General features: G+C 45.8%; 1 protein-coding gene across 1 annotated transcript in view; it reads right to left on the bottom strand.

Moving 5' to 3' along the window:
* Positions 1-457: 457 nt before the first annotated feature.
* The window catches only part of LOC135556896 (receptor-type tyrosine-protein phosphatase zeta-like), a 53,955-nt gene continuing 26,895 nt past the window's right edge, over positions 458-27,517 (bottom strand). The window contains 23 exon segments of the mRNA XM_064990305.1: positions 458-1,972; positions 2,082-2,217; positions 8,308-8,450; positions 12,679-12,831; positions 12,933-13,061; positions 13,223-13,299; positions 13,762-13,855; positions 14,104-14,250; positions 14,490-14,625; positions 14,971-15,134; positions 15,357-15,491; positions 15,637-15,771; positions 16,175-16,257; positions 16,344-16,440; positions 16,600-16,620; positions 17,754-17,839; positions 18,523-18,614; positions 22,180-22,318; positions 23,412-23,732; positions 23,735-23,932; positions 24,827-25,427; positions 25,569-25,609; positions 27,338-27,464. Coding sequence (XP_064846377.1) covers positions 1,829-1,972; positions 2,082-2,217; positions 8,308-8,450; positions 12,679-12,831; positions 12,933-13,061; positions 13,223-13,299; positions 13,762-13,855; positions 14,104-14,250; positions 14,490-14,625; positions 14,971-15,134; positions 15,357-15,491; positions 15,637-15,771; positions 16,175-16,257; positions 16,344-16,440; positions 16,600-16,620; positions 17,754-17,839; positions 18,523-18,614; positions 22,180-22,318; positions 23,412-23,732; positions 23,735-23,932; positions 24,827-25,427; positions 25,569-25,609; positions 27,338-27,464 — 3,399 coding nt within the window. The 3' untranslated portion in view covers positions 458-1,828.

The raw sequence follows: 27,517 nt of genomic DNA, 5'->3' as shown, positions 1-27,517 counted from the left end.
TTGTAACTGTTTTAAAGTCACCATTGGCCTCATGGTGAAATCCCTGAGCAGTTTCCTTCCTCTTCCGCAACTGAGTTATGAAGGACGCCTGTATCTTTGTAATGACTGGGTTTATTGATACACCATCACAAGTGTAATTAAGAACTTCACCATGCTCAAAGGGATATTTTTTTTAACCCATCTACCAATAGGTGCCCTTCTTTGTGAGGCATTGGAAAACATCCCTGGTCTTTGTGGTTGAATCTGTGTTTTAAATCCACTCCTCGACTTAGGGACCTTACAGACAATTGTATGTGTGGGGTACAGAGATGAGGAAGTCATTCAAAAATCATGTTAAACACTATTACTGCACACATAGTGAGTTCAGGCAACTTGTGACTTGTTATGCAAATGTTTACTCCTGAACTTATTTAGGCATACCATAACAAAGGGGTTGAATACTTATTGACTCAAGACATTTCAGCTTTTCATTTTTGATTCATTTGTAAACATTTCTAAAAACAATTATTCCACTTTGACATTATGGGCTATTGTGTGTAGGCCAGTGTGAAACAAAATCTAAACGTAATCCATTTTAAATTCGGGCTGTAACAAAATGTGGAAAAAGTCAAGGGGTGTGAATACTTTCTGAAGGCACTGTAGATGGATCCCTGACAAAGGTCATGCAGCCGAAACGCGCCAGAGTAAATAAATAAATAAATAAATCGTTGTTCCATTGAACATGCCCTACAAATAAAGGCATTTTAATTATATGAAGAGTGCCTTGGTCCTCCTTTCTTTTTGTTGGCCAATTTACCAAAGAGCACCTTCTATTTACGAAGACCTACTATTGTGTACTCTAGCAGCACTCCCCTTTTTTTCTACAAACTCTTCATTGTACAGAACACTACAAAAAAATACAGAACACTACAAAAACTCATTCCTTGAATTTTCTTTCACTTGTTTAATCCTGTCTAATCCTCTAGCAATGTTTAATGTACAGCTAAAAAGTGTCAATACCCCATGCTTCATATTTAGTACTTTACAAAATACAGAACACTAATATTAAAACATAAAAAATGTTTTGACTAAGTTATTTTTAGAATGCAGCCATACATAAAAAAATTGACAAAAATTGTAGTAAAATATAAAAATCTAGAAGTATAAATAGAAATTTGGTCCATTGACTTGGTTGCTATAATATTATTTACATATTAGATGTATTATTTCATACCATTATGCATTTGACTTCAAAAGCTCACTGTTGCTACAAACAAAATAGCATATTCAATGTTAGACAGAATAATTAGTTGTTCAATGCATTGACTCAACAAAAAATAGGCTAACAAAACATGTTTAACGTAAAAAGTAGCATGTTCCCTTTTTTTTGCTTACTGAAAATAAATATGAAACAGAGTAAAGCAAATATCTCAAGACAGCAGTATCAACAAAACATCAAAAAAGTTGACTTCAATTGTATGAGAGCCATTACAAGTAGGCTACAAGATGAATATACAAAGGCACACATTACAAGGTCATAGGGTATCATGTCCAGCGGTCTGGAAAATGCATTCAAAGATGGAGAACAGAAGAGAGGGTAAACAGGCAAAGCTGCAGTTTATAAAAACAGAAAACTGTGAGATAGGCGAGAATACATACTGACAAGTTAGGGGCCCTGTTGCCATAGGGCGGCAGGTAGCCTAGCTGTTAAGAGCATTGGGCCAGTAACCAAAAGGTCTCTGGTTCGAATCCTTGAGCCGACAGGGTGACAAAATCTGTCAATGTGCCCTTGAGCAAGGCACTTAACCCTAATTACTCCTATTCTGCTAAGTGACTAAAATGTAAATGGTTACACCAGGGACTCAAGGCTCTCTGCTGTGCTGGCGGTGCCCCCTGGGACTGTTCCGTTGTTGTCTGAGGACTGGAGCATCCTCTCGTCCTCCTGTGTGCCCACCAGACTCAGCATGGCTGTGTATAGGAACTGATACTGCTCCTGAAAGAGAAATGGAATAGAGAAACTGTGCTGTTGAAGGGAGAATGTTGAGACACAAAATGGCCACAGTGCATCAAACAGGTACAGTCGTTGCTTCAGATTGACATACAACATCAGTGAAGGTCCTGGGCCTCATGAGGTTGAACATCTTGGCCACCTGGTACACGTCCACAGAGCTCTCCGCCTCTAGTTGGCGCACCAGAGTTGACAGGGCACAGAAGGTTCCCGCAGTAACACCGCCAACCCTGCAAAATCAGACCCACGCCTTGAAGTGGTGGTAAAAGTAACCTTATCTAGGGTGTCCAACTAAAAACTATTTTCAAAAATAATATGTTCATTGTGTAGATACTCCTCAAAAGTTATTGGCATTTCTACCCTTGTAGGCTAATGTGGCTAAATCAATGGAGGACAGAGAAAGAAAGTGGTAAAAATAATAATAATTGCATCCCGTCAGCGAGGCTGGATTCAGTGCAAGAATTCAGGCTACTGGCTACCTGACAGGCTCACTTTCCCGTTGCACTTGTAATCTTCTCGAATCCGCAGGACATAAAACAATATAAGATAGACTTATATATCAACTTTGAGACATGTATTTTCATATTTTAGTAATAGATTTTCCTATTCATTCAAAATCCCTGTTATTTTTCGAAGATTTATCACAAAAAAAAACATATCTATGAAATACTGAGCATTTGCCAACTTTTTATTTTCAAAGCCTTTTACATTTAATTCAGCTTGTCATGCTAATTTAGGTTTTTGCGACCGGCGGAAACATCTTTGAAGACAAGGACCACAAAATGTAAAATCCTCAAGTCATTACGAGAAACCTGCCCTACTATGTCAACAGATAGGTCTGAAAGGCTCCTTAACAGCTTCTACCCCCAAGCCAGAAGACTCCTGAACAGCTACTACCCCCAAGCCAGAAGACTCCTGAACAGCTTCTACCCCCAAGCCAGAAGACTCCTGAACAGCTACTACCCCCAAGCCATAAGACTCCTGAACAGCTACTACCCCCAAGCCATAAGACTCCTGAACAGCTTCTACCCCCAAGCCATAAGACTCCTGAACAGCTACTACCCCCAAGCCATAAGACTCCTGAACAGCTTCTACCCCCAAGCCAGAAGACTCCTGAACAGCTTCTACCCCCAAGCCAGAAGACTCCTGAACAGCTTCTACCCCCAAGCCAGAAGACTCCTGAACAGCTACTACCCCCAAGCCATAAGACTCCTGAACAGCTACTACCCCCAAGCCAGAAGACTCCTGAACAGCTTCTACCCCCAAGCCAGAAGACTCCTGAACAGCTTCTACCCCCAAGCCAGAAGACTCCTGAACAGCTACTACCCCCAAGCCATAAGACTCCTGAACAGCTTCTACCCCCAAGCCATAAGACTCCTGAACAGCTACTACCCCCAAGCCAGAAGACTCCTGAACAGCTTCTACCCCCAAGCCAGAAGACTCCTGAACAGCTACTACCCCCAAGCCATAAGACTCCTGAACAGCTACTACCCCCAAGCCATAAGACTCCTGAACAGCTTCTACCCCCAAGCCAGAAGACTCCTGAACAGCTTCTACCCCCAAGCCAGAAGACTCCTGAACAGCTACTACCCCCAAGCCATAAGACTCCTGAACAGCTTCTACCCCCAAGCCATAAGACTCCTGAACAGCTACTACCCCCAAGCCAGAAGACTCCTGAACAGCTTCTACCCCCAAGCCATAAGACTCCTGAACAGCTTCTACCCCCAAGCCATAAGACTCCTGAACAGCTACTACCCCCTATGCCATAAGACTCCTGAACAGCTTCTACCCCCAAGCCAGAAGACTCCTGAACAGCTTCTACCCCCAAGCCATAAGACTCCTGAACAGCTACTACCCCCAAGCCATAAGACTCCTTAACAGCTTCTACCCCCAAGCCATAAGACTCCTTAACAGCTTCTACCCCCAAGCCAGAAGGCTCCTTAACAGCTTCTACCCCCAAGCCAGAAGGCTCCTTAACAGCTTCTACCCCCAAGCCAGAAGGCTCCTTAACAGCTTCTACCCCCAAGCCAGAAGACTCCTGAACAGCTACTACCCCCAAGCCATAAGACTCCTGAACAGCTTCTACCCCCAAGCCATAAGACTCCTGAACAGCTACTACCCCCAAGCCAGAAGACTCCTGAACAGCTTCTACCCCCAAGCCAGAAGACCCCTGAACAGCTACTACCCCCAAGCCAGAAGGCTCCTTAACAGGTTCTACCCCCAAGCCAGAAGACTCCTGAACAGCTTCTACCCCCAAGCCATAAGACTCCTGAACAGCTTCTACCCCCAAGCCAGAAGACTCCTGAACAGCTACTTGGCTACCTGGACTATGTGCATTGACCCCCCTCACTCCCATTTTTACACTGCTGCTACTGTATGTTTATTATCTATGTATAGTCACTTTACCTCTACCTACATGTACATGTTACCTTGACTATCCTGTGCCTCCCCCTCCCAATAGCATCGCTACTGTTATTTTATAGTTATTTCATTTTATATATTTTCTTCAAATTTTTACTTCAGTTTATTTTAGTAAATCATTTATGAACACTTTTTTTAATTGCATTGTTGGTTAAGGGCTTGTAAGTAAGAATTTCACGGTAAGGTCTACACAGGTTGTATTTGACGCATGTGACAAATACAATTTGATTTGAAAAGAGGTCGGTGCTTATTATCCAACATATTAGGTTATGTAATCCGAATTCCTGGATATAATGTTAATGATATGTTAGAGAAAGACCCCACTGAATGACTCAGAACATGAACAATCATATTTGCCTTGGTAAAATGTATTTTGTAACAATAGGAAATTAAAATTAATCTCCAAAGTGTGTCGTCACCCATTATGGGCAGAGTGGGTGAAGCCCTACCTTGTATATCTTAAGGGCTCCCGAGTGGCGCAGTGGTCTAAGGCACTGCATCTCAGTGCTAGAGGAAATCCAAAATTCACTACAGACCCTGGTTTGATTCCAGGCTATATCACAACCGGACGTGATTGGGAGTCCCATAGGGCAGCGCACAATTGGCCCAGCGTTGTCCGGGTTAGGGTTTGGCCGGGATAGGCCGTCATTGTAAATAAGAATTTGTTCTTAACTGACTTGCCTTGTTAAATAAAAGTTAAAGAAAAAAAAATGTAAACTCTTGTCATATTAGCCAAGGGCTATGCCAAACTGGAGTATAGAGTACTAATCCTGTACGTCTTTAGTGAACCTTTACAGTGTTGTCTGTGGTTAAAGCAGAGAATTAAGCGCCCTTTAACCCTTAACCCTTTAACAGGCAGCGCAACCCGGTGGTTGATCTCATTTTGACCACCAATTTGAAATGAAATGAGACCCTATGAAATTTGTTTGGCATATTTTATCATCTCACCCAATGTAAAATTATCATTTGGTTTTCATTATCAGATTCCCATATATTTTTAAACACGCATTCAAAGATGGAAGTGAACGTGAGCAAAACCAAACTTGATTTACCACAATTTTTTTGTACAAATTGTGTATGAAATGGGAAATTAGAATGTAAATGTTGTTTACCTGTTAAACATAATTTAAGAATGATTCAATTACAAATATGTTGTTGATTTACAATTTTAGGAACTCTTAAAAAAAAGAAGCTCTACCAGGGTGAAAGAGTTGTCCACTAAGCTAGACTACAGTGCATTCGGAAAGTATTCAGACCCCATCACTTTGTCCACATTTTGTTATGTTACAGCCCTATTCTAAAATTGATTACATTGTTTTTTCTCTCTCATCAATATACACACAATACCCCATAATGGCAAAGCAAAAACATTTTTTTTTTTTTTGCAAATTTATTCAACAACAAAAATATGCAAATATCACATTTATATAAGTATTCAGACCCTTTACTCAGTACTTTGTTGAAGCACCCTTGGCAGCGATTAAAACCTTAAGCCTTCTTGGGTATGATGCTACAAGCTTGGCACATCTGTATTTGGAGAGTTTCTCCCATTCTTCTCTGCAGATCCTCTCAAGCTCTGTCACAGGTTGGATGGAGAGTGTTGCTGCACAGCTATTTTCAGGTCTCTCCAGAGATGTTCAATCGGGTTCAAGTCCAGACTCTGGCTTGGCCACTCAAGGACATTCAGAGACTTGTCACGAAGCCACTCCAGCATTGTCTTGGCTGTGTGCTTAGGGTCGTTGTCCTGTTGGAAGGTGAACCTTCGCCCCAGTCAGGTCCTGAGCACTCTGGAGTAGGTTTTCAGCAAGGATCTCTCAGTACTTCGTTCTGGTCATCTTCTCCTCGAATCCTGACTTGTCTCCCAGTCCCTGCTGCTGAAAAACATCCCCACAGCATGATGCTGCCACCACCATGCTTCACCGTAGGGATGGTGCCAGCTTTCCTCCAGATGTGCGCTTGGCATTCAGGCCAAGATAATCTTATTTATCATGAAATGAGAATCTTTAGTTGCCTTTTGGCAAACTCCAAGCGGGCTGTCATGTGCCTTTTACTGAGGAGTGGGTTCCGTCTGGCTACTCTACCATAAAGGCCTGATTGGTGGAGTGCTGCAGAGATTGTTGTCCTTCTGGAAGGATCTCCCATTGCCACAGAGGAATTCTAAAGCTCTGTCAAAGTGACCATCGGGTCACCTCCCTGACCAAGGCCCTTCTCCCCCAATTGCTCAGTTTGGCCGAGTGGCCAGCTCTACGAAGAGTCTTGGTGGTTCCAAAATTCTTCCATTTAAGAATGATGGAGGCTACTGTGTTCTTGGGAACATTCAATGCTGCAGACATTTTTGGTACCCTTCCCCAGATCTGTGCCTCGACACAATCCTGTCTCGGAGCTCTACGGACATTTCCTTCCACCTCATGGCTTGGTTTTTGCTCTGACATGCACTGTCAACTGTGGGACCTTAAATAGACAGGTGTGTGCCTTTCCAAATCATGACCCATCAATTGAATTCACCAAAGGTGGACTTGAATCATGTTGTAAAAACATCTAAAGGATGATCAATGGAAACAGGATGCACCTGAGCTCAAGTTCGAGTCTCATAGCAAAGGGTCTGAATACTTATGTAAATAATATCTGTTTTTTTACATTTAATACATTTGCAAAAATGTCTAAAAACCTATTTTTCCTTTGTCATTATGGGGTATTGTGTGTAAACTGCTGAGGATTTGTATTTATTTAATCCATTTTAGAAAAAGATTGTAACGTAACAAAATGTGGATAAAGTTAAGATGTCTGAATACTTTCTGAAGGCACTGTTTGTAGCTTTTTGGGTGACCCAACCAAATTCATAGAAATGTGAGTTATAGATATTTCATTCTCATTGACAGCAAGTCTAAGATGCGGTAGATATGTTCTATGTGATCTAGTTCTTTGCTTCCCTTTCTCAAGTTCCATTTTTTTGCATCTTTTACTTTCGGTTTTGTACACCATCTACAAACAGCTGAAAATACAATATTTTGGGTTATGGAAAATATATTTCACAGCGGTTAAGATTGTACAATGATTCTCTACATAATGACTGACTGTTTTATCCATTATCAATTATTATCAAATAGTTTCCTAGGAACGCGAAGCGAGGCGGCCATCTCTGTCGGCGCCGGAAGTTGAACATTCATGTCATGTCAATTTACTGGTATTCTTATCATATCATATAAACTGTAAACGCCTTAATTTACATGCATTCTCATATTTTAACACACACATTGAGCATATATAATTAATATTTTATATAAGCCCTCATTTAACTAGGCCTCTCTTCCATTATGAGTAAATGTAGCCGACATAATGTAAATTCAAGTATCATATATTTAGATGATTTAAACAGTCTATCCAAATTCCAATACAACATTTGTTTACTTTAATTGGGAAACTCAACCAGCTGGTTGAGATATTTGTGATGCATTATCTATCAAAGTTGTCATGCAACAAATTCAAAAACAAATGCAACAAATTCTTCATTTATAGCCTATACTGAGGATAAATACACATACAATCCTTTTTATGAATTGTTTTTATTGGTGTGCAAATCTTAAGACAGGATTGTCTAAATTGTCTAAATAGGCCTGGGTCAGTACAGTGTTTCAGTTCCAATAAATATTAAGAGTATTGCACATTTGGACATATCTTCTTATCCTCTTAGGTTAAGGTCTCAGAGTGGATCATCTTGAATGTATTAACAGAAAAGAGAGGGAAAAATAGTGTTTCAAGAGTATTGAGATAGAGTGCATGCCTGAGTGCCAAATAGTTGGGGGTTGCACTTTTGGGACTGTTCCATTTGTTCCAGGTTTGGAGTGGAGATTACCTTATTTCACAGATACATAATCAGTAAATCAATAGAGAGGTCTTACTGGTCGTGGACCACCGTGGGGCCCTCCTTGGAGGAGCTCTCCTCCTTCACCAGACTGAGCAGCTCAAAGGTGCTGCTGATGGGGCTGTCCGGGTTGGGCCAGTGAGGCGCCCGGTAGTGCCTCACTTCCAGAACATAGTCATCCTGGCCCAGAGGGAGACAACACACAATCAGAGAGAGGGCTAGAGAGAGAGAGAAAGTGTTTGTGTGTTCTAGGGTTGCACATGTTGGGGAAAATTCCGAAGTGGAAACTTTCCGTGGGAATAAACGGGAATATATGGGAATTAACGCAAATTAATATTAATACCATTTAAATGTAGATGTTTTTTGCATTGGATATATTTACCATATCATATGGAGACAGAAACATAAACCTTTTACCTTAAGTAGACATAATTGCAAATAGTTAAATCCTTCCAATAGAAATAAAAACTATTCAGTTATGAATTGAACTTTAATTAAATGAGTTGACTCTTCACATGGGACGATTTTACTGAACAACAAAAGAAGGGGAATATTGAATGATCCACAATGATCCATCGCATCTCCCAAAAACATTATCAACATACATCTGTAAAATTATAGTCTAGAAACTAAAGCTTTGGTTGTCTTCCTCTCAGGCTTCCATGTCTTCTTCCTGGACCTCCTCAATGTCCACCTCTTGAACATCAGACTCTGAGGCCTCATCTTCACTGTTACTTTCCTACCTTGATGAGGACGTTGCGATGTCGCCGAAGACCCATCTTCTTGTCCCGGTCCGCTAGCTTTCTAAGCGCCATGTCTCCTCGTGTTATTGAAATAGTTCAGGGGCATCAGCTGTGTAGCCGAGTGATCATAGGGTTCAAAGAACAGCAATCGTGCTTTCCTCACCATCAAAGAACAGCAATAGTGCTTTCCTCACCATCAAAGAACAGCAATAGTGCTTTCCTCACCATCAAAGAACAGCAATAGTGCTTTCCTCACCATCAAAGAACAGCAATAGTGCTTTCCTCACCATCAAAGAACAGCAATAGTGCTTTCCTCACCATCAACGAACAGCAATAGTGCTTTCCTCACCATCAACAAACAGCAATAGTGCTTTCCTCACCATCAAAGAACAGCAAAGTGCATTCCTCACCATCTTAAATAAGCATGCCCCATTAAGAAAATGTAGAACTAAGAACAGATATAGCCCTTGGTTCACTCCAGACCTGATTGCCCTTGACCAGCACAAAAACATACTGTGGTGTACTGCATTAGCATTAAATAGCCCCCGCAATATGCAACTTTTCAGGGAAGTTAGGAACCAATATACACAGTCAGTTAGGAAAGCAAAGGCCAGCTTTTTCAAACAGAGATTTGCATCCCGTAGCACAAATTTCCAAAGGTTTTGAGACACTGTAAAGTCCATGGAGAATAAGAGCACCTCCTCCCAGCTGCCCACTGCACTGAGGTTAGAAAACACTGTCATCACTGATAAATCCACGATAATCGAGAATTTTTAACGGCTGGCCATGCTTTCCACCTGGCTATCCCTACCACGGCCAACAGCACTTCACCCCCTGCAGCAACTTGCACAAGCCCCACCCCCCCGATGTTCTGAAAGAGCTGCAAAATCTGGACCCCAACATATCAGCTGGGCTAGACAAACCCTCTCTAAAACTATCAGCCGCAATTGTTGCAACCCCTATTACTAGTCTGTTCAACCTCTCTTTTGTATCATCTGAGATTCCTAAAGATTGGAAAGCGGCAGCGGTCATCCCCCTCTTCAAAGGGGGAGACACTCTAGACCCAAACTGTTACAGACCTATATCCATCCTGCCCTGCCTTTCTAAAGTCTTCGAAAGCCAAGTTAACAAACTGACCACTGACCATTTCGAATCCCACCATACCTTCTCCGCTATGCAATCTGGTTTCAGAGCTGGTCATGGTTGCACCTCAGCCAAGGTCCTAAACGATATCATAACCGCCATCAATAAAAGACAGTACTGTGCAGCAGTCTTCATCGACCTGGCCAAGGCTTTTGACTCTGTCAATCACCACATTCTTATTGGCAGACTTGACAGCCTTGGTTTCTCAAATGACTGCCTCGCCTGGTTCACCAACTACTTCTCAGATAGAGTTCAACGTGTCAAATCGGAGGGCCAAATTTGGACCTCTGGCAGTCTCTATGGGGGTGCCGCAGGGTTCAATTCTCGGGACGACTCTTTTCTCTGTATATATCAATGATGTTGCTCTTGCTGCTGGTGATTCTCTGGTCCACCTCTACGAAGACGACACCATTCTGTATACATCTGGCCCTTCTTTGAACACTTAACAAACCTCCAGACGAGCTTCAATGCCATACAACACTCCTTCCGTGGCCTCAAACTCCTCTCAAATGCTAGTAAAACTAAATGCATGCTCTTCAACCGATCGCTGCCCGCACCCGCCCGGCCAACTAGTATCGACTTAGAATATCTGAACAACTATAAATACCTAGGTGTCTGGTTAGACTGTAAACTCTCCTTCCAGACTCACATTAAACATCTCCAATCCAAAATGAAATTTATAATTGGCTTCCTATTTCGCAACAAAGCCTCTTTCACTCATGCTGCGAAACATACCCTCGTAAAACTGACTATGCTACCAATCCTTGACTTCAGCGATGTCATTTACAAAATAGCCTCCAACACTCTACTCAGCAAATTAGATGCAGTCTATCACAGTGCCATCCGTTTAGTCACCAAAGCCCATATACTACCCAACACTGTGACCTGTATGCTCTCGTTGGCTGGCCCTCACTACACATTCGTAGCCAAACCCACTGGCTTCAGGTCATGTATATCTCTTTGCTAGGTAAAGCCCTGCCTTATCTCAGCTCACTGGTCACCATTGCAACACCCACCCTTAGCACGTGCTCCAGCAGGTTTATTTCACTGGTTATCCCCAAAGCCAACTCCTCCTTTGGCCACCTTTCCTTCCAGTTCTCTGCTGCCAATGACTGGAACGAATTGCAAAAATCACTGAAGCTGGAGACTCACATCTCCCTCACTAAATTTAAGCATCAGCTGTCGGAGCAGCTTGCCGATCACTACACCTGTAGATAGCCCAACTTCCTCATCCCCCATATGTTTATTTCTTTTTGCACCCCAGTATCCCTACTTGCACATCATCATCTGCACATCTATCACTCCAGTGTTAATGCTAAACTGTAATCATTTCGCCACTACAGCCTATTTATTGCCTTACCTCCCTAATCTTACTACATTTGCACACACTGTATATAGATTTTTCTATTGTGTTATTGACTGTACATTTGTCTATTCCATGTGTAACTCTGTTGTTGTTTTTGTCGCACTGCTTTGCTTTATCTTGGCCAGGTCGCAGTTGTAAATGAGAACTTGTTCTCAACTGGCCTACCTGGTTAAATAAAGGTGAAATAAAAAAATAAATAAAAAATACATGTTCCAACATCTAGTGGAAAACCTTCCTAGAAGAGTGGAGGCTGTTATAGCAGAAAAATGGGGACCAACTCCATATTAATGCCCATGTTTTTGGAATGAGATGTTCAATGAGCAGGTGTCCACATACTTTTGGTCATGTAGTGCATGTGTGCGCCTGTGTGTGTGTGCGCCTGTGTGCGCGTGTAAGCCTGTGTGCGCGTGTACGCCTGTGTGCGCGTGTACGCCTGTGTGTGAGTGTGTGTTGAAAGTGTTCCAGTGATTGGTGGTGCAGATGTCCGGGTCTAAACTGTGTGAAAAATAACAGCTGTGCTTCATTGAGGCATGGAGAATGTGTATTGAATTTCCACTCTTTTCACTGGCCATTTGGTTTCACCATGGGCTAAGATACAGGAAGAGATAAGGAAATGCTTATTCCATGGAGTTGTTCTGCTTGTTGCTAATATTACCCCTGTGTATCAATTCAGTGGTTTAATGGTTGTTTGGGTATAGACAGTGTTAACATTTAATGAGCACTAGCGACTGGTCCATAGTGTCTGGTGCATAGTGACTGGTCCATTCTACGAAGCTGATATTTTAGTTATGATCCCACAGTCTGTGGCCAATGTAGTTAGTCTGCTCTATGTAGCTGATCATGTTAGTGTTACTTATCTTACTTATCAAGCTGATCTCCATGGTTTTACTGATCACCCTCAGCTGATCTCCCTCAGCTGATCTCCCTGGTCTTACTGATCTCCCTCAGCTGATCTCCCTGGTCTTACTTATCTCCCCGGTCTGAGCTGATCTCCCTGTCTTGCTGATCTCCCAGGTCTTGCTGATCTCTCAGGTCTTGCTGATCTCCCAGGTCTTGCTGATCTCCCAGGTCTTGCTGATCTCCCAGGTCTTGCTGATCTCCCTGGTCTTGCTGATCTCCCTGGTCTTGCTGATCTCCCTGGTCTTGCTGATCTCACCTGTGTTGCCTCCAGGACGTAGTGCTGCACCACCAGCATCTCCTCGTTGGCCAGACACATGTGGTTCTCGCTCTGCAGGGTCACTGTGAACGCCTCATAGCTGATTGGCTGCTCCTTGCGGGGCCAGTACACGTATGGCTGCTCCCCCTCTGCCTGAGAACACAGATGTGGTAAGGACTTCCTCTTTGAGGCACAAAATGGCTGCCATGCATACATCAGAGGTTTTGAGACCAGGACGACAGATAGATACCCACCAGGCTTGGTGTTTCCGGCAGTGTGACTATGACCTGAGCGTTGTGATCCCAAATCATCCTCCAGAAGTCTGTCACTGTGCCGGCCAGCGGGTTTTGGGTCACGATGAACTCAGTGCTCTGCCTGTACCCCTGGGGAACACAACCGGTGGTAGAACATTGAGACCTGAATCCGATCGCCAATATGGACAGGAAACCAAAAGTAAAATTGACTGAAAATGTGTTACTATGTGTAACTATGTAGTTAGTATCTGTCACCGTAACTCTTCTATCTAGAATGGTTGGGTTCTTACTGTGAGGTATGAGGCGTTGATGTAGTCTGATGTAGTTTCTCCAGCCACTGTGGACAGACAAACCCGTGACCTTTCATCTGGAGACAAAGCCACACGTTGTTAAACTTCCTCATAAAGTATACAGAATATATTTTTGGAGAATATTACTATTAGAATGGTTAGCTTTATCAGAGCGGCATTACTAAACCACTATCATTGCTTTACCTACATAACATGATTCTGTCAGACATTTGTCTTAAACCAAACAAAAACAAAATGTGCTTCAAGGTCCATGCTCTCAAATAACTTCTGTGCTTTTATTTTTTTAGTACAGTTTTAGTTAGGAGGGGTTAAAGTGTGCGGGCATTTTGCTAAATGTTCTATTGAAAGTGACAATGTTGAGGTTGAGTGCTGGTAGAAACCCAACCTGAAATGTAAAAAAGGTCTCATTGTCTAAACTGTTCACAGTCGTGGTGGATGCTGTTCCAAGGTCAAGAGGAGAGGAGGTTTTTAAAGTGCTGGAACCTTTCAACGTATGAACAAACCTGTCTGTAACTCACCGGGTATTAAAGAGGAGTTTCTGTTCTTCTCTCTGTTACACTCTTTCAGGGCTGCTGAGTAGTCCCACTGTATGGCATTGGACGAGGATATCAGCTGCAATCACATTGGAACCAAGGAGCAGATTAAATGTTAATATTTAAGAATGTGCCAGTGGTTTTGTACCTGCTCTTTTCAGAGGACAAAGAAAGACAACCGATACATTTGGAGAACAATAAGTCTGTGTTTTACTTTTAGTTCTGCCCTTTATGCCCTACTGGGGTTCTTATGGAAAGTTTACCATTGTAAATGTACAGTAAATGTAAATAGTAGCACTATGACTTGTTAATAGCATATGTCCTTACCTTAAACTGTTTCTCTAGCTGCGTCCTTCCGGAGGGCCCTGGTGTCAGGAGGTCGTTGACGTAGCTGTGGATGCGACCGGAGGGAACCTCCGTCTCCTTGCCCAAGATGGCCTCCACTAGAGCATCGTGGATGAACACATACTGCTCCTGAATGCACAGGGAAAGTAGGGGTTGAAAGCCTTAGTTGGGTGTTGACATTCGTACTGTTCTGGTAAGGTGACAGGACAACTAATCTTACTGTAGTGGATCCACTGTTTTCTTGTTGGTATCAGACCTGGGTTCAAATAGTATTCTTTCAAATGATTTAGACGCATTTGATGGAGCTTTCCATTTGATGGAGCACAACCCAAAAGTTCAAACCCCGCCCATCTGGACTGAGCACTCACCTCTGTCTGTACCAGGTAGTTCCTCTGTGTGCGGATGTGTTTGAGGAAGCCCATGATGTTGACCGTGCTCTCTTCTTTGATCTGCTTCAGCATGCTATCCAACACTATGTAGGTTCCAGTCCTGCCAACCCCTGCACTGGAAACACACACAAGAGAGGTTCACAATATACTCTGAATCCTGGTACTTTAGTTCTCTATGAAATAACATTCCATGTTGAACTTATCAGCTGTACAAGGTGAAAGTGGCTGTTAAGTGATATAATGGAGGACCATGTCCATTCTATTCTATTTCTATGCGGGTCGGAATGTAAATGTACTTCCTGAATTGAAACATACACGTATAGAAGAAGATACATCTTTTTATTGACTGAATTTAAATGGAATTTCAGTTGAAACAAATGGCCTTGATCTTAAAGCTGTTCTATACAGTCTACATATCTATGCATATATACATGTTCATTCTATATCTATGGCCTCCTACCTGCAGTGCACTACGATAGGCCCCATGTCATCTGTCCTGGCTTTGGAGGACTTCTGGACGAAGGTGAGCACGGGCAGAGTGTACTCAGGCACGCCCATGTCCGGCCACTGAGTGTAGTGGTACTGGGTCACGGTCCGCTCGTTAATCCGCCCCTTCAGAGAAACCTGGAGGTTGGTGGGAGGAAACAGGAAGTGGTAAGCAGGATGGGACACAAAATGGCTGTCAATGTGACACGTGGGATTCATAGTTCCATAATAAATGTAGTAATGAGGCAGCGCTTCAACTAACTTGAAGGGGAGGTGCAACCAAGGTAGATGATACAGTGAGGAAGTAGAGGTTAAACTATTAATGAGAGGTAAATGTGATGCAATAGTGTGACCTCTGACCTTTTTGACCTTGGTGTTCCGGAGGGTGAAGGTTCTCTGGGTGTAGTGGGCCAGAACCTTACTGCTCTTCACTGTCACCAGGAAACCACCGTACTCTTCCTGGCTATCCAGGGGCCAGTACTGGTCACACTTCCTCTGACATACATGACCAAACACTTTAGAATAATTTCATGAATAAATATGAATAAACTATGTGAACTATTACTAAATATGTTCAAGCATTACAATACTTCAACATTTACAGCACGTATAAGCAGTTATAATGGCCCTGGTTTCTCACCCGTCCCTTCTCTACCAAGTTGGTAATCATGATGATGACGCCCACGTTCTGTTCCCACACCATCCTCCAGAAGTCCACGGTGCTGGACTTGAGAGGGCCCTGGGCTGCGATGTAGGCCCTGGACTTGTTGAAACCCTGTGGAGGGAGGGTAGGGAGGGTAGGGAGGGAGGGGGAGGGAGGGTAGGGAGGGGGGAGGGAGGGAGGGGAGGGGGGGGGGGAGGGAGGGAGGGGAGGGAGGGGAGGGAGGGGAGGGAGGGGAGGGAGGGAGGGGGAGGGAGGGGGAGGGAGGGGAGGGAGGGAGGGAGGGAGGGAGGGAGGGAGGGAGGGAGGGAGGGAGGGAGGGAGGGAGGGAGGGAGGGAGGGAAAGCGTGAACAACAGATTAGCTACTGATACATCAACAAGACATTTGCCCTCATATCAAATCAAATTGTATTTGTCACTTTCTTCGTCAACAACAGGTGTAGACGAACAGTGAAATGCTTACTTAAAGGTCCTTTTCTACTATTGTGCACAGACAACTGCAAGAGAATTGCTTACGTCAACGTAGTTTGCGTTAATGTAATCTCCACTCTTCCCATCTTTGTCAGCCTGGGTTGAGAGTCTTACTCGGCTGTGGTCATCTAGGAGTAGAGGAGGAAAGATAAGCTGGGTGCATTCAAGAATGTATGTGTGTGTACATGTGTTTGAAGGTGCATGTTTGACTAACAGGCCAGGATATTAACGTATCGGTTCTTGTTCTTGTTGTCTGGATGGTTGGAGCAGTCTGTGGTGATACCCAGGTCCACCGGGCACGCCTGCACCTCCTAAAAGAAAACACATGACCTTACATCCCACCATCCTTTTACTATGCAGTCAAACTAAAATGTGTCATCATGCACAACAAAAAGGTCAACATGGGCAGCTGGAAATGTGGCGAACATCTACACGTGACACTTCAGGAAAAAAAGGGAGACGTAGCTTACCTCATAACACTCTTTCAATATCTAACGGGGAGGGGGAATGCAAAAAGCACAGCAATGAAATTTCATGACACATGGTTAGCAAAAAAACGTGCAAATAAATAACAAGAAAACAGTTTATGGGCAAATCTCAACTTCAAGACACTGTTTATGCGATCAACAGGATTCAGTCCATGTACCATGTTAATGTCCTTAGGTTTGTAAGTCAAAGCTATGTTTGTGTTATTGACAACATTTACACATGTATGCATTTATACAGTACTGATAAAATGCCAAGCTAGGATTTATATGGTAAGCAATGGTAAATATGTAGTTTAACATGAGCAATCACTGCATAGTGTATTTTATTGATCCCTTATTTTACCAGGTAAGTTGACTGAGAACACATTCTAATTTACAGCAACGACCTGGGGAATAATTACAGGGGGGAGGAGAGGGGATGAATGAGCCTATTGGAAGCTGGGGATGATTAGGTTGTATGAGGGCCAAATTGGGAATTTAGCCAGGACAACTGGGTTAACACCCCTACTCATATAAGTGCCATGGGTTCTTTAGTGACCACAGAGAGTCAGGACACCAGTTTAACATCCCATCTGAAAGACAGCACCCTACACTGGGCAATGTCCCCAATCACTGCCCTGGGGCATTAGGATATTATTTTTTCGATCAGAGGAAAAAGTGCCTCCTACTGGCCAGTCAACACCACTTCCAGCAGTATCTGGTTTCCCATCCAGGGACCAACCTGGACCAACTCTGCTTAGCTTCAGAGGCAAGCCAGCAGTGGGATGCAGGGTGGTATGCTGCTGGTGTATAATGTGATATATTTGTAAGTCTCAGTGGTAAGGACAATAGACATGACTTCCTCAGATGAATCTGGGCCAGAGACATACAATATCATGTAGCATGAGACAGAGAGAGAGTGTGAGTTTGAATGGCCATCACAGTGCAAAGCCTCCCACAAGTCTTCTGCATGCTGACCTTAAAATAATAACAGCCGCCGTGTAACATTGCAAATGACACATAACAGTTTCACAAGAAGGCTACATACAGAAAAGCTAAATTAAAACATACTGCCAATTAATACTAATAATACTAATAAAAATGTCTGTCATAAACCATATCCTGTGAGGAAACTGAAGAAGAATTTGACAGCACACCTCAAACTCTCTGGAGAATGCATTGGTGTGGTGGAGCTCTGTCACGTGCTTGACAAACTGCTTCACTGGAAGGGCTTCTTGTTTATCTAAAGGCAGAGAGAAAGGGTTTTATTGATATCACCACAAAAGTATTTTATCAGAAAAAAAGTTTGAAACTTCCTACTCTGGCAGAAGCAGATGTTGAGTAAGTGAGTGTTAATGAAAGAGCTAAGCTTGGTGAAGATGGTGGACAGATGGAAAGAACACCTGTCCATATGTCTCTGTGCTTGTTAACACTTATCTTATGCCAACTCTACTGAATTCTAGTTGATCCCATGGAAAAGGTGTGCGTGTGTGCGTGTGTGAAAGTGTGTACGACCTAGACTCAATCAGATCACTGTTAACCGGCGATAGCCAACACCCACATAGCTGATGTTTTCGTGGTGTCGGAGGTGGAGCTGCGTTGGAGCTGACAAATAGGTGAGCAGCTGCTCTTGATCACCCGTCCCACTCATGTTAGAAGTTCAGAAGGAGAAAGTGTATGCTATATAGAAGTAATTATGCTCAAATGGAACATCATTCAACTAAATAATAAGGGTTTGTATCATCCTAATGGAGGTGTAGATTCCATTTCACATTCCAGTGTTCCAACTTGACAGTGTCCACTTTAGGTATAATGCCAGGAGTTGTAACCCAGTTCCTCCTCCGACACCGCCAAAACAACTGCTATGTGGATGTCGGATAAAGAGGATCTGATTAAATAGATCCCTTTGTCTCATATAATGGTTACCTGTATCTGTACGCATGGATGTGGGTGAAACAGATATGACTCTGGGGGATGTGTTGTCCTCTATGTAGAAATGGGCAATCTGGAAACACTTCCTGTGGAAACAAATGTACGATGATACAAGTTAATCAACAACACTCGTATAACTGCAGGTGTTGCCAGTTTCTTCTGTCTTTGTGACATATTGCCAATGCTATTATACCTATGGTAGAAAAAATGTTGCTTTTTCCATCTAATTTAACACAAATGAGGGATTTGTAGGCATTGTTCTCATTTGGGGAAAAATGTGTTGAAAATTCTGTGTGATAAAAACAAGAATAATATTGGAGTAATGCTTATGTAAATGTAATACAAGAACTGTAGATATATTTAAGACATAAAAAATACAGCAAGCCTAAAAATGCTACTGTTGTTGTTTTTGAAGATAAAAAGCCAACCACCGATGTTGGAGAACATGGTAATCTGTCCTCAACACAGGAAAAAAGATGTTCCTTCTAATCCGGAACAGGTTTTTAACAGGATCACCACTGCATGTCTTTCTGATAAACCTGCGCCCAGCTAACCAAAAATGGACATCACCACACAGATTACTCTGGACATAAAAAAAACAGCAGAGAGATGTCCCCGCTAGATTACATGTGTGCGTTTCTAAAAGACATCTCCACTTTGCTAACCCCAAATGCCCAGCTGTGGGGTGGCCAAATGAGCACTGTGTCACCGGAGGACGAGCAAGGACGCGACACAGAGGGGATTACAACATTTCAGCCTCACGCCACTCATTTTACAAGACGCTGACACGAAAGCCTTCATGCCGGACATAATGAGGCGCAGGCGCTTTCCCCTCTCCTACCCCACCCGAGGCCTGCCTGTTCCCCTCTCCTACCCCACCCGAGGCCTGCCTGTTCCCCTCTCCTACCCCACCCGAGGCCCTGCATGTCCCCCCCCCCTACCCCACCCGAGGCCCTGCATGTCCCCCCTACCCCACCCGAGGCCCTGCATGTCCCCCCCCTACCCCACCCGAGGCCCTGCATGTCCCCCCCTACCCCACCCGAGGCCCTGCATGTCCCCCCTACCCCACCCGAGGCCCTGCATGTCCCCCCCCTACCCCACCCGAGGCCCTGCATGTCCCCCCCCCCCCCTACCCCACCCGAGGCCCTGCATGTCCCCCCCCTACCCCACCCGAGGCCCTGCATGTCCCCCCCTACCCCACCCGAGGCCCTGCATGTCCCCCCTACCCCACCCGAGGCCCTGCATGTCCCCCCCTACCCCACCCGAGGCCCTGCATGTCCCCCCCCTACCCCACCCGAGGCCCTGCATGTTCCCCCCTACCCCACCCGAGGCCCTGCATGTCCCCCCTACCCCACCCGAGGCCCTGCATGTCCCCCCTACCCCACCCGAGGCCCTGCATGTCCCCCCTACCCCACCCGAGGCCCTGCATGTCCCCCCCCCTACCCCACCCGAGGCCCTGCATGTCCCCCCCCCTACCCCACCCGAGGCCCTGCATGTTCCCCCTACCCCACCCGAGGCCCTGCATGTTCCCCCTACCCCACCCGAGGCCCTGCATGTTCCCCCCCCTACCCCACCGAGGCCCTGCATGTTCCCCCCTACCCTACCGAGGCCTCGCCTGGTCCCCCCCCCCTTCCCCACCGAGGCCTGCCTGTTCTCCCTCCTACCCCACCCGAGGCCCCGTTCTTCCTTCCTACCCCACCCGAGGCCCTGCATGTTCCCCCCCCCACCCCACCGAGGCCCTGCATGTTCCCCCCCCACCCTACCGAGGCCCTGCATGTCCCCCCCCCACCCTACCGAGGCCTCGCCTGGTCCCCCCCTTCCCCACCGAGGCCTGCCTGTTCTCCCACCTACCCCACCCGAGGCCCTGCCTGTTCCCCCTCCTACCCCACCCGAGGCCCTGCCTGTTCCCCCTCCTACCCCACCCGAGGCCCTGCCTGTTCCCCCATCCTACTCCACCCGAGGCCCTGCCCGTTCCCCCTCCTACCCCACCCGAGGCTCTGCCTGTTCCCCTCCTACCCCACCCGAGGCCTGCCTGTTCTCCCTCCTACTCCACCCGAGGCCCTGCCTGTTCCCCCTCCTACCCCACCCGAGGCTCTGCCTGTTCCCCCTCCTACCCCACCCGAGGCCCTGCCTGTTCCCCCTCCTACCCCACCCGAGGCCCTGCCTGTTCCCCCTCCTACCCCACCCGAGGCCTGCCTGTTCCCCCATCCTACCCCACCCGAGGCCCTGCCTGTTCCCCCATCCTACTCCACCCGAGGCCCTGCCTGTTCCCCCTCCTACCCCACCCGAGGCTCTGCCTGTTCCCCTCCTACCCCACCCGAGGCCTGCCTGTTCTCCCTCCTACTCCACCCGAGGCCCTGCCTGTTCCCCCTCCTACCCCACCCGAGACTCTGCCTGTTCCCCCTCCTACCCCACCCGAGGCCTGCCTGTTCTCCCTCCTACCCCACCCGAGGCTCTGCCTGTTCCCCCTCCTACCCCACCCGAGGCCATGCCTGTTCCTCCTCCTACCCCACCCGAGGCCATGTTCCCTAACCACTGTATGATCCCGAACCCCAAGCTCAACGCTCTACACTGAGTGAGGCACATCTCTTAGCTTTAATCCCTCATCGGCACCAAGATTATTACAGATTTAAAATTAAATACAATAACAGGGTAGAAAACATGAACAATATGTCACGTCTCCAGCCCAGTGGATGAGAAATGTACAGTCTTATGCGGCTTAAGTGTTTACATTTCTGACAAAGTGTCCTTGATCGGATTGCCGAAGTTGGTTATTCAACTGTCCAAACGGTCAGTTTGCCGACACAGTGAAAAGTAGTATTTTTCTATGATCTCACAGTATGGGCATAATGTCTTTATAACTAGAGACGGGCAACCCTGAATGATGGCACCTATGTGTAAGTGAATCTACCCAGACACATCAAAGCTAAATGTGAAAAGCCAGACCTCGAACCGAAGCGATGTTGAAGATATTGGATGTGTCATGGGGAAGTGTGTGAGAGTGAGAAAGAAATTGGGCCAATGTCAGAGGAGATTAGGTCTCACAGTGAGACAGACAAATATGTGGTTCTTAAGGTCAACCTCGCTCCCCCTCTGCCACCCCCCGCCTCGCTCCACCCGTGCCCCCTGATGTCTGGGGCGGCAGTGCCCCGTGTCTGGGGACAAAACAGACCCACTCCTCTGAGACAGATGAATAACAATATGACAGGTATCAGCCCTGCAGCAGTTCCACACAGCTGGGAGGCAGGAGGCTTAATGGTGTCAGTATGTGTGTGGAGACTATCAATGCAGAAAGAAAGCTGTTGTTCATGTAGCTTAGCTGTCAGGTTAAACAGATGATGGGTGGGTTCAGGGGGAATCGATGGGAGAGGATTTCTCAACTTCATCACCATAATACTAACCATCATCATTATGGATCTTATGACAATCATCATTATGGATCTTATAACAATCATCATTATGGATATTATAACAATCATCATTATGGATCTTATAACAATCATCATTATGGATCTTATAATAATCATCATATGGATATTATCTTCCTCCTCTACCTTCTCCACCTCCTTCACTTCTTCCTCCATATCCATCTCCTCATCCTCCAAACTCCACCTTCTTCCTCCATATCCACCGCCTGCTCCTCCCTCTTACCTCCAGTAGATGAGGATTCCCACCAGGACGATAAGTCCCAGGAAGGTGAGGGTGGAGATCACTGCCAGAGGGACCATGGCCCCCCTCTCTCTCTCCCTGGCCAGACCCACCCTGGATTCATGGCTGCTGTTACTGGCCTCTGTAAGTGGTGGGAAGAGGGAAGAACAGACGACACACAACACAACTCAGAAAACGTGTCTTTCACTCATTCAACTACAACACATTGACTGGCAAACGCGTCAACAGTAAATCAATCCACATACTCATCCAATTTACCTTTCAGTTCCAACACAGAGCTCCTCCTTGAACTACGGAACCTTGTTCATTTACATTTTAAACGCTACAGTAGACCTTCGCTTTAACATCTTCATACCCATTCAGCTTACAAATCTAAACCTATTGCTACTTCTCTAACCCATATACAATTGCAACAATGATACATACGGATGAAAGTGAACACGAATGCTTTCACAAAGTTAACGTGCACTACAGGTTAGTTCATGACAATGGCTCAATGCTTGATGCACACAATGGCTTAAATCTATGGGACTCTTAATGAGCGACCAAAAAAGCCTATTGGCAAAACTGTGCTTCTATTTGCAAAGGCTTGAATGCAGATGGACTTTCTATGAATTCGTTTTCTCGTCTACGGTCTGGATGTGGACAGATATATGGGATATTATAAAGGATTTTCAAGGTTACACATCACAAAAGATTTGCGAGGGGCCCTGAGACTGTCTCAATGATTTGTCAATTACATTAACTGTATATAAAGGGACATTAGACCATAAGTGGTCTGCTAAGGCAAAAAACATTTGGGTGCGATTTGGGATTAGGAAGAGATTTGGTGCCCTCTGCTGGAGATCAAGTGCTATAACCAATGGAGTTCTTCACATGATGTTACAATACACAATTGAGACAAAGACATGTGCATGTTAATGTTAACGAATATAACACAAAACACGTAACAAAGAACACTGAAATGATGATGACTGTGGACTTGATCATGAAAATGTTATAGAAAGCAGAAAGGCCATGACGGTGAATATACACACAAGATTTTAGTTGTCACAGAAAGGTGGTGTGTTAGGTGATGTGTCTCCTAAATCCCAGAGTATTTCCTGTTCCATTGGCATCATGGGAGCTGTAGTTTTCCTCAATCCGACAGGCACAGCACTGTGCCTTGCCTTGATGTACGGGGAGATGTTGCACCCTTGTGGATGGTTCTTTACCTGCAACTGGCTCCTCCTCCTCAGAGTCTCTCTCTGTGCGCTCGGTGATAGTGAAGTCTGATGACGTCTCGTTGTCGTACAGGCTCTCGCCCTGCCCTGAGCCACTCTCCACCTCCCCACCTAGCGACCAGGGCGCCGCCGCGGTCACCCCAGATACTGTTGCCGTGCTGCCCGCTGTATCGTTGGTGGCGGCACTGCCGTTCTCGCTCTCAAAGTAGAACGATGAGGAGAGTTCTTCTGTGTCGATGTTGGGAGTGGCGGCGGCCTCAGAGGTGAGTGAGGGGGTGAAGGTGGGGATGTAAGGAAGCGCGCCCTCCCCGGGGCTGAACTCTGAACCCTGTCCCACTCCTCATCTAGCTCCTTCTGGGCTTCTCCAAACAGGGTCGAGCCAGAGGCACTACTGTCTACCGTCTGCAGTTCAGGGGGGAGGGTGGGGGTGAGGGGGGACGCCGAGTAGGAAGAGGAGGGGGCCGAGGTTCGGAGGGCCGAGACCCAGTGGTCCTTGGAGCTGGACGGTATGGCTGTAACAGAAACGAGCAGGTCACTATGGAAACCTGAGAGAGGAGGATGAGGAGGAACAGAGGGAGAGGAGAAGGAAGAGAAGAGAGGCTGACCTCCAGATGGGTTGGGGGAGCCTCCCAGAGATGAATGGAGGAGATGGTCTAAATCGCTACCGGAGGAATAGAGCGCTAGGCTAGCCGTCCCCCAGTCAGACGTGAGCAGGGGGAGGTGAGGAGAGGCATGCAACCAGGAGGACGAGAAGCCATCCAGAGAGCAGGTACACAACGACTCCACGCCATCGCTAGCTACCGTGAATCCAACATCACCACAACCACCGACGACGATGACACCCACCAGACAAGACTCTACTACACGGCCTGTAGCGTAACTAGAGTCGCCCAGCCCACCAGATACAGAGCCAGTAAGGCCCGGGGTGGCCCCGAACAGAGAGAAGTCACTAGAGAGGAGAAGAGAAGGCTGCAGGGAGAGAGAGGTTGCAGGGAGAGGTCTGAAGGCTAGCTCAGTGGGGGAGTCAGGTAATGTTTGAAGGGGGTGAGTGTCACTAAACATTGGCGGGTCACCCGAGGCCACAGACGAAGAACCAGACAAAATATCACCATCACCACTATCATCATCACCAAAACCATGAGAGACGACTGGCTCCCAACCATACAGGGGGTGTGAGGGGTGAGGGAGAAGAGACAGGGTGGGAGAGGTCGTGAGGTATGAGTCACCACTAGACAACAGTGCTGTAGCTGCATGCAGGGAGTCCAGAGCAGGAGGGGTCACAGACGACAGGGGTCTAGACGAGGGAGGGGCATGCAGGCAGGCGGTGGGGTCGTTGTTAGGGGTGGAGCCGGGGTTGCCAGGGGTCGACGTGTCACACACAGGGAGGGTGGAGGGGAGTGGCTCACCGTTGAACACCGGCTGCGTGGTCTGCAAGAGTGCCCCGGCGAAGGAGGAGGCAGTGGATGAAAACAAGGGCATGCTGGGACTTGTAGGCAATGGTGGTTCTCCCTGAGAGAGGGAGGAGGCGGAAGTGGCCACGGTCCGGCTTTCCGGGAGCGGGGTGGCCATGGAAACACCGCTGCCTTTTCCGCTTGGGACGGTCACAGGATACGCCACCCCTCTGCCCTTCTCGGTCTTGGTTGATGAAGTGTTGATGACATCAGTGTGTGATTGCGGAGTGGTCACTGTTGTGGTATAATTCTGGGTTCTCCCCCTGCCTCTGCTGCCTGCTGAGACGGCACCCTCTGCTGGTGCTCTGGTTGTACTGCGATACCTCTCACTCTGCTCTGTGGAAGTCTGTGCTCGGTTTGGTTGAGTGGTCCTGGATGGAGTGCCTGGTGTGGGGGTTCTCCTCTGGACAAATGGGGTGGTGGTTCTGATAGCAGGCAAGGGGAGGCTGGGTGGGCCAGTGGTTGAAGTGGGCCTGGTTCTCGTAGTGCTTTGGGTTGTCCAGTCCATGTCATTGTCCAGTTCTTCACCTGGTTTAGCCCAGGGTCCATAGTCCTCCTGGTGGGAAATCTTGTTATGAGACACTGCTCCTCGTACTATATCCTACGTTTAAATGAATGCTTTTCTTGCAGTACGCTACTGACAGTATTATCACATTTCATTATGAAATAAGCTACATTTATTCAATATTATACTTACTTCCCCTTCAAATTCAGTAGAATCTGGATAAGGTGTTGCCTCTGAAAAGAATCACAGATGATAGCGTTAGAGACCGAGTCGTGGGATTTCATACTTAATAATGTACCCTCCCTACGAGCAAAGGACGTTGAAAATACATTACTGTACAGATGTAGGATCTTAATTTGAGCAGGGTGATCAATTAAGATCGTACATCTGTAAACATGTTCATACGAATATCAAAGACAGTGTGGCAATCGAAGAAAACAGCCTAGACATTGTTATGTGTGATTTGTTTTTCTTCAATTTAGTTACAACTTTGACAATTACTAACAATGGCATTATAATCTAAGATATTGGTCCCATTGACAAACCCAACGACGTTGTAACAGACAAGCACTTTACTTGAAACGTACATCAAAATGTGACAGAGAAAATATCTATAAAGTATCTGCCAAAAACACAACAAACATACAAACATTGTGAGCCAATACGTGAAAACCATTCTGATAAAAAACTGAAGAGGCTTGACAAAAATCTTTGGAAGCTTGATATCCACTCAGGTCACAATCTTTCAATGGGTCCACAGTATATGAAGCGAAAACTCATGCGATATAATATTAATCTATACTAGAAATCTTTGAGAATATGTTGCTGTCGGTGTAGATACCAGGTGAGGGAGAGAGAGAGAAACAGTGAGATAACAACATGAGGGAGATGTTTGGTTATATTGGGGCAGAACTTCCAGGTCAGCACAAACTGAGTATTAACACACACCCACCACACACACTCTTACCTGGATTGGGCTAAATTACATATGGAGGCCTCAGGCCTGATCAGAATGGGTTTGTGAAGCATGAGGTGGGTTTATAAAGAGTTAAGTGGAAAGGGAATGAATGAATGAGTGCACAACCAGACCTCACAAAGGAGTTGTTTTGTCACCACAACTGTCACAGTGCATTCGGTCACACAATTGTATCAAGTCATTTGGATGAGTGTGTACAATTCACGCACATTGAAATATGATGCAGAGGATTTTTATCAACAATAAATTAGTTTATTATCCACTTCAGCAGATACAGAGTTCCCGTCATTTCATACAAATGACAAATGCTGCCCATAAGCAAACATTCTCTCACTGTGACCGGAGGAAATGGTGCCATTTCAAAATGTTTTGTCGTTTGTGTGACATAGGACACATGGAATAACCTTTGACCTTAACCAAACAGATTGAGGGGGTTATTCCTCGCCTTAGAAATATTGAAAAGCACATTTTAAGTAAGTACATAGACAGAAGAGGACATGAAAAATAACAGCTTTCACCCAGAGCCAGAACACACTAGAAACAGCAGTAGAGGCATCTGGTGGAGGAACTGGTGTATGTTAAAAGGGACAGGACTGGACAGAAACAAGACCGAGAGTGGATGTCATACTGTGTTCATGATGTGCTGGGAAACAGAAGTGTCTCTGGAAACCTGTTCCAGTTTGGTAGGTGTGACATATGTAAAAGGTGTGGACACCAATCAGAATTTCAGAAACCACGACAGAACTATATCTTTACTTCCTCTGAATTCCTCAACACAATCCATTAATGCCTAATTAATAAGTCTATCTGAGAAGCCTTCACAGCATATTAATTGCACACTGACTGACTACCATTAAAGAGACACAATAAAGGGAACTGGTTTGCAAATGGTCAACCATCCAGGTTTGGTCTCTACTCTTCATGTAATCAGAATGCTACGTACGGTCTGTGTAGAGGTATTTGCGGTCGCGGTCGTCAGTCTTACCGGGGTCTTCGGAGGGCATGTCGACGGACAGCTGCTCGCTCACGTGACCGTACAGACCGTTGGTGCACACGGCCACCACCTGCACCACATAGCTAGTATTGGCTATCAGGTCCTGCAGCATGGCCCCCTGGGGAACAACAGGGAGAGGTGAGTACAGGGGATTTAGGGTCATGGTGGTGG

Source organism: Oncorhynchus masou, chromosome 15 (genome assembly GCF_036934945.1).
Source record: "Oncorhynchus masou masou isolate Uvic2021 chromosome 15, UVic_Omas_1.1, whole genome shotgun sequence".
Taxonomy (NCBI): domain Eukaryota; kingdom Metazoa; phylum Chordata; class Actinopteri; order Salmoniformes; family Salmonidae; genus Oncorhynchus; species Oncorhynchus masou.
Note: the sequence above shows the minus strand (reverse complement) of the source record. Positions and strands in the feature narration are given on the sequence as shown.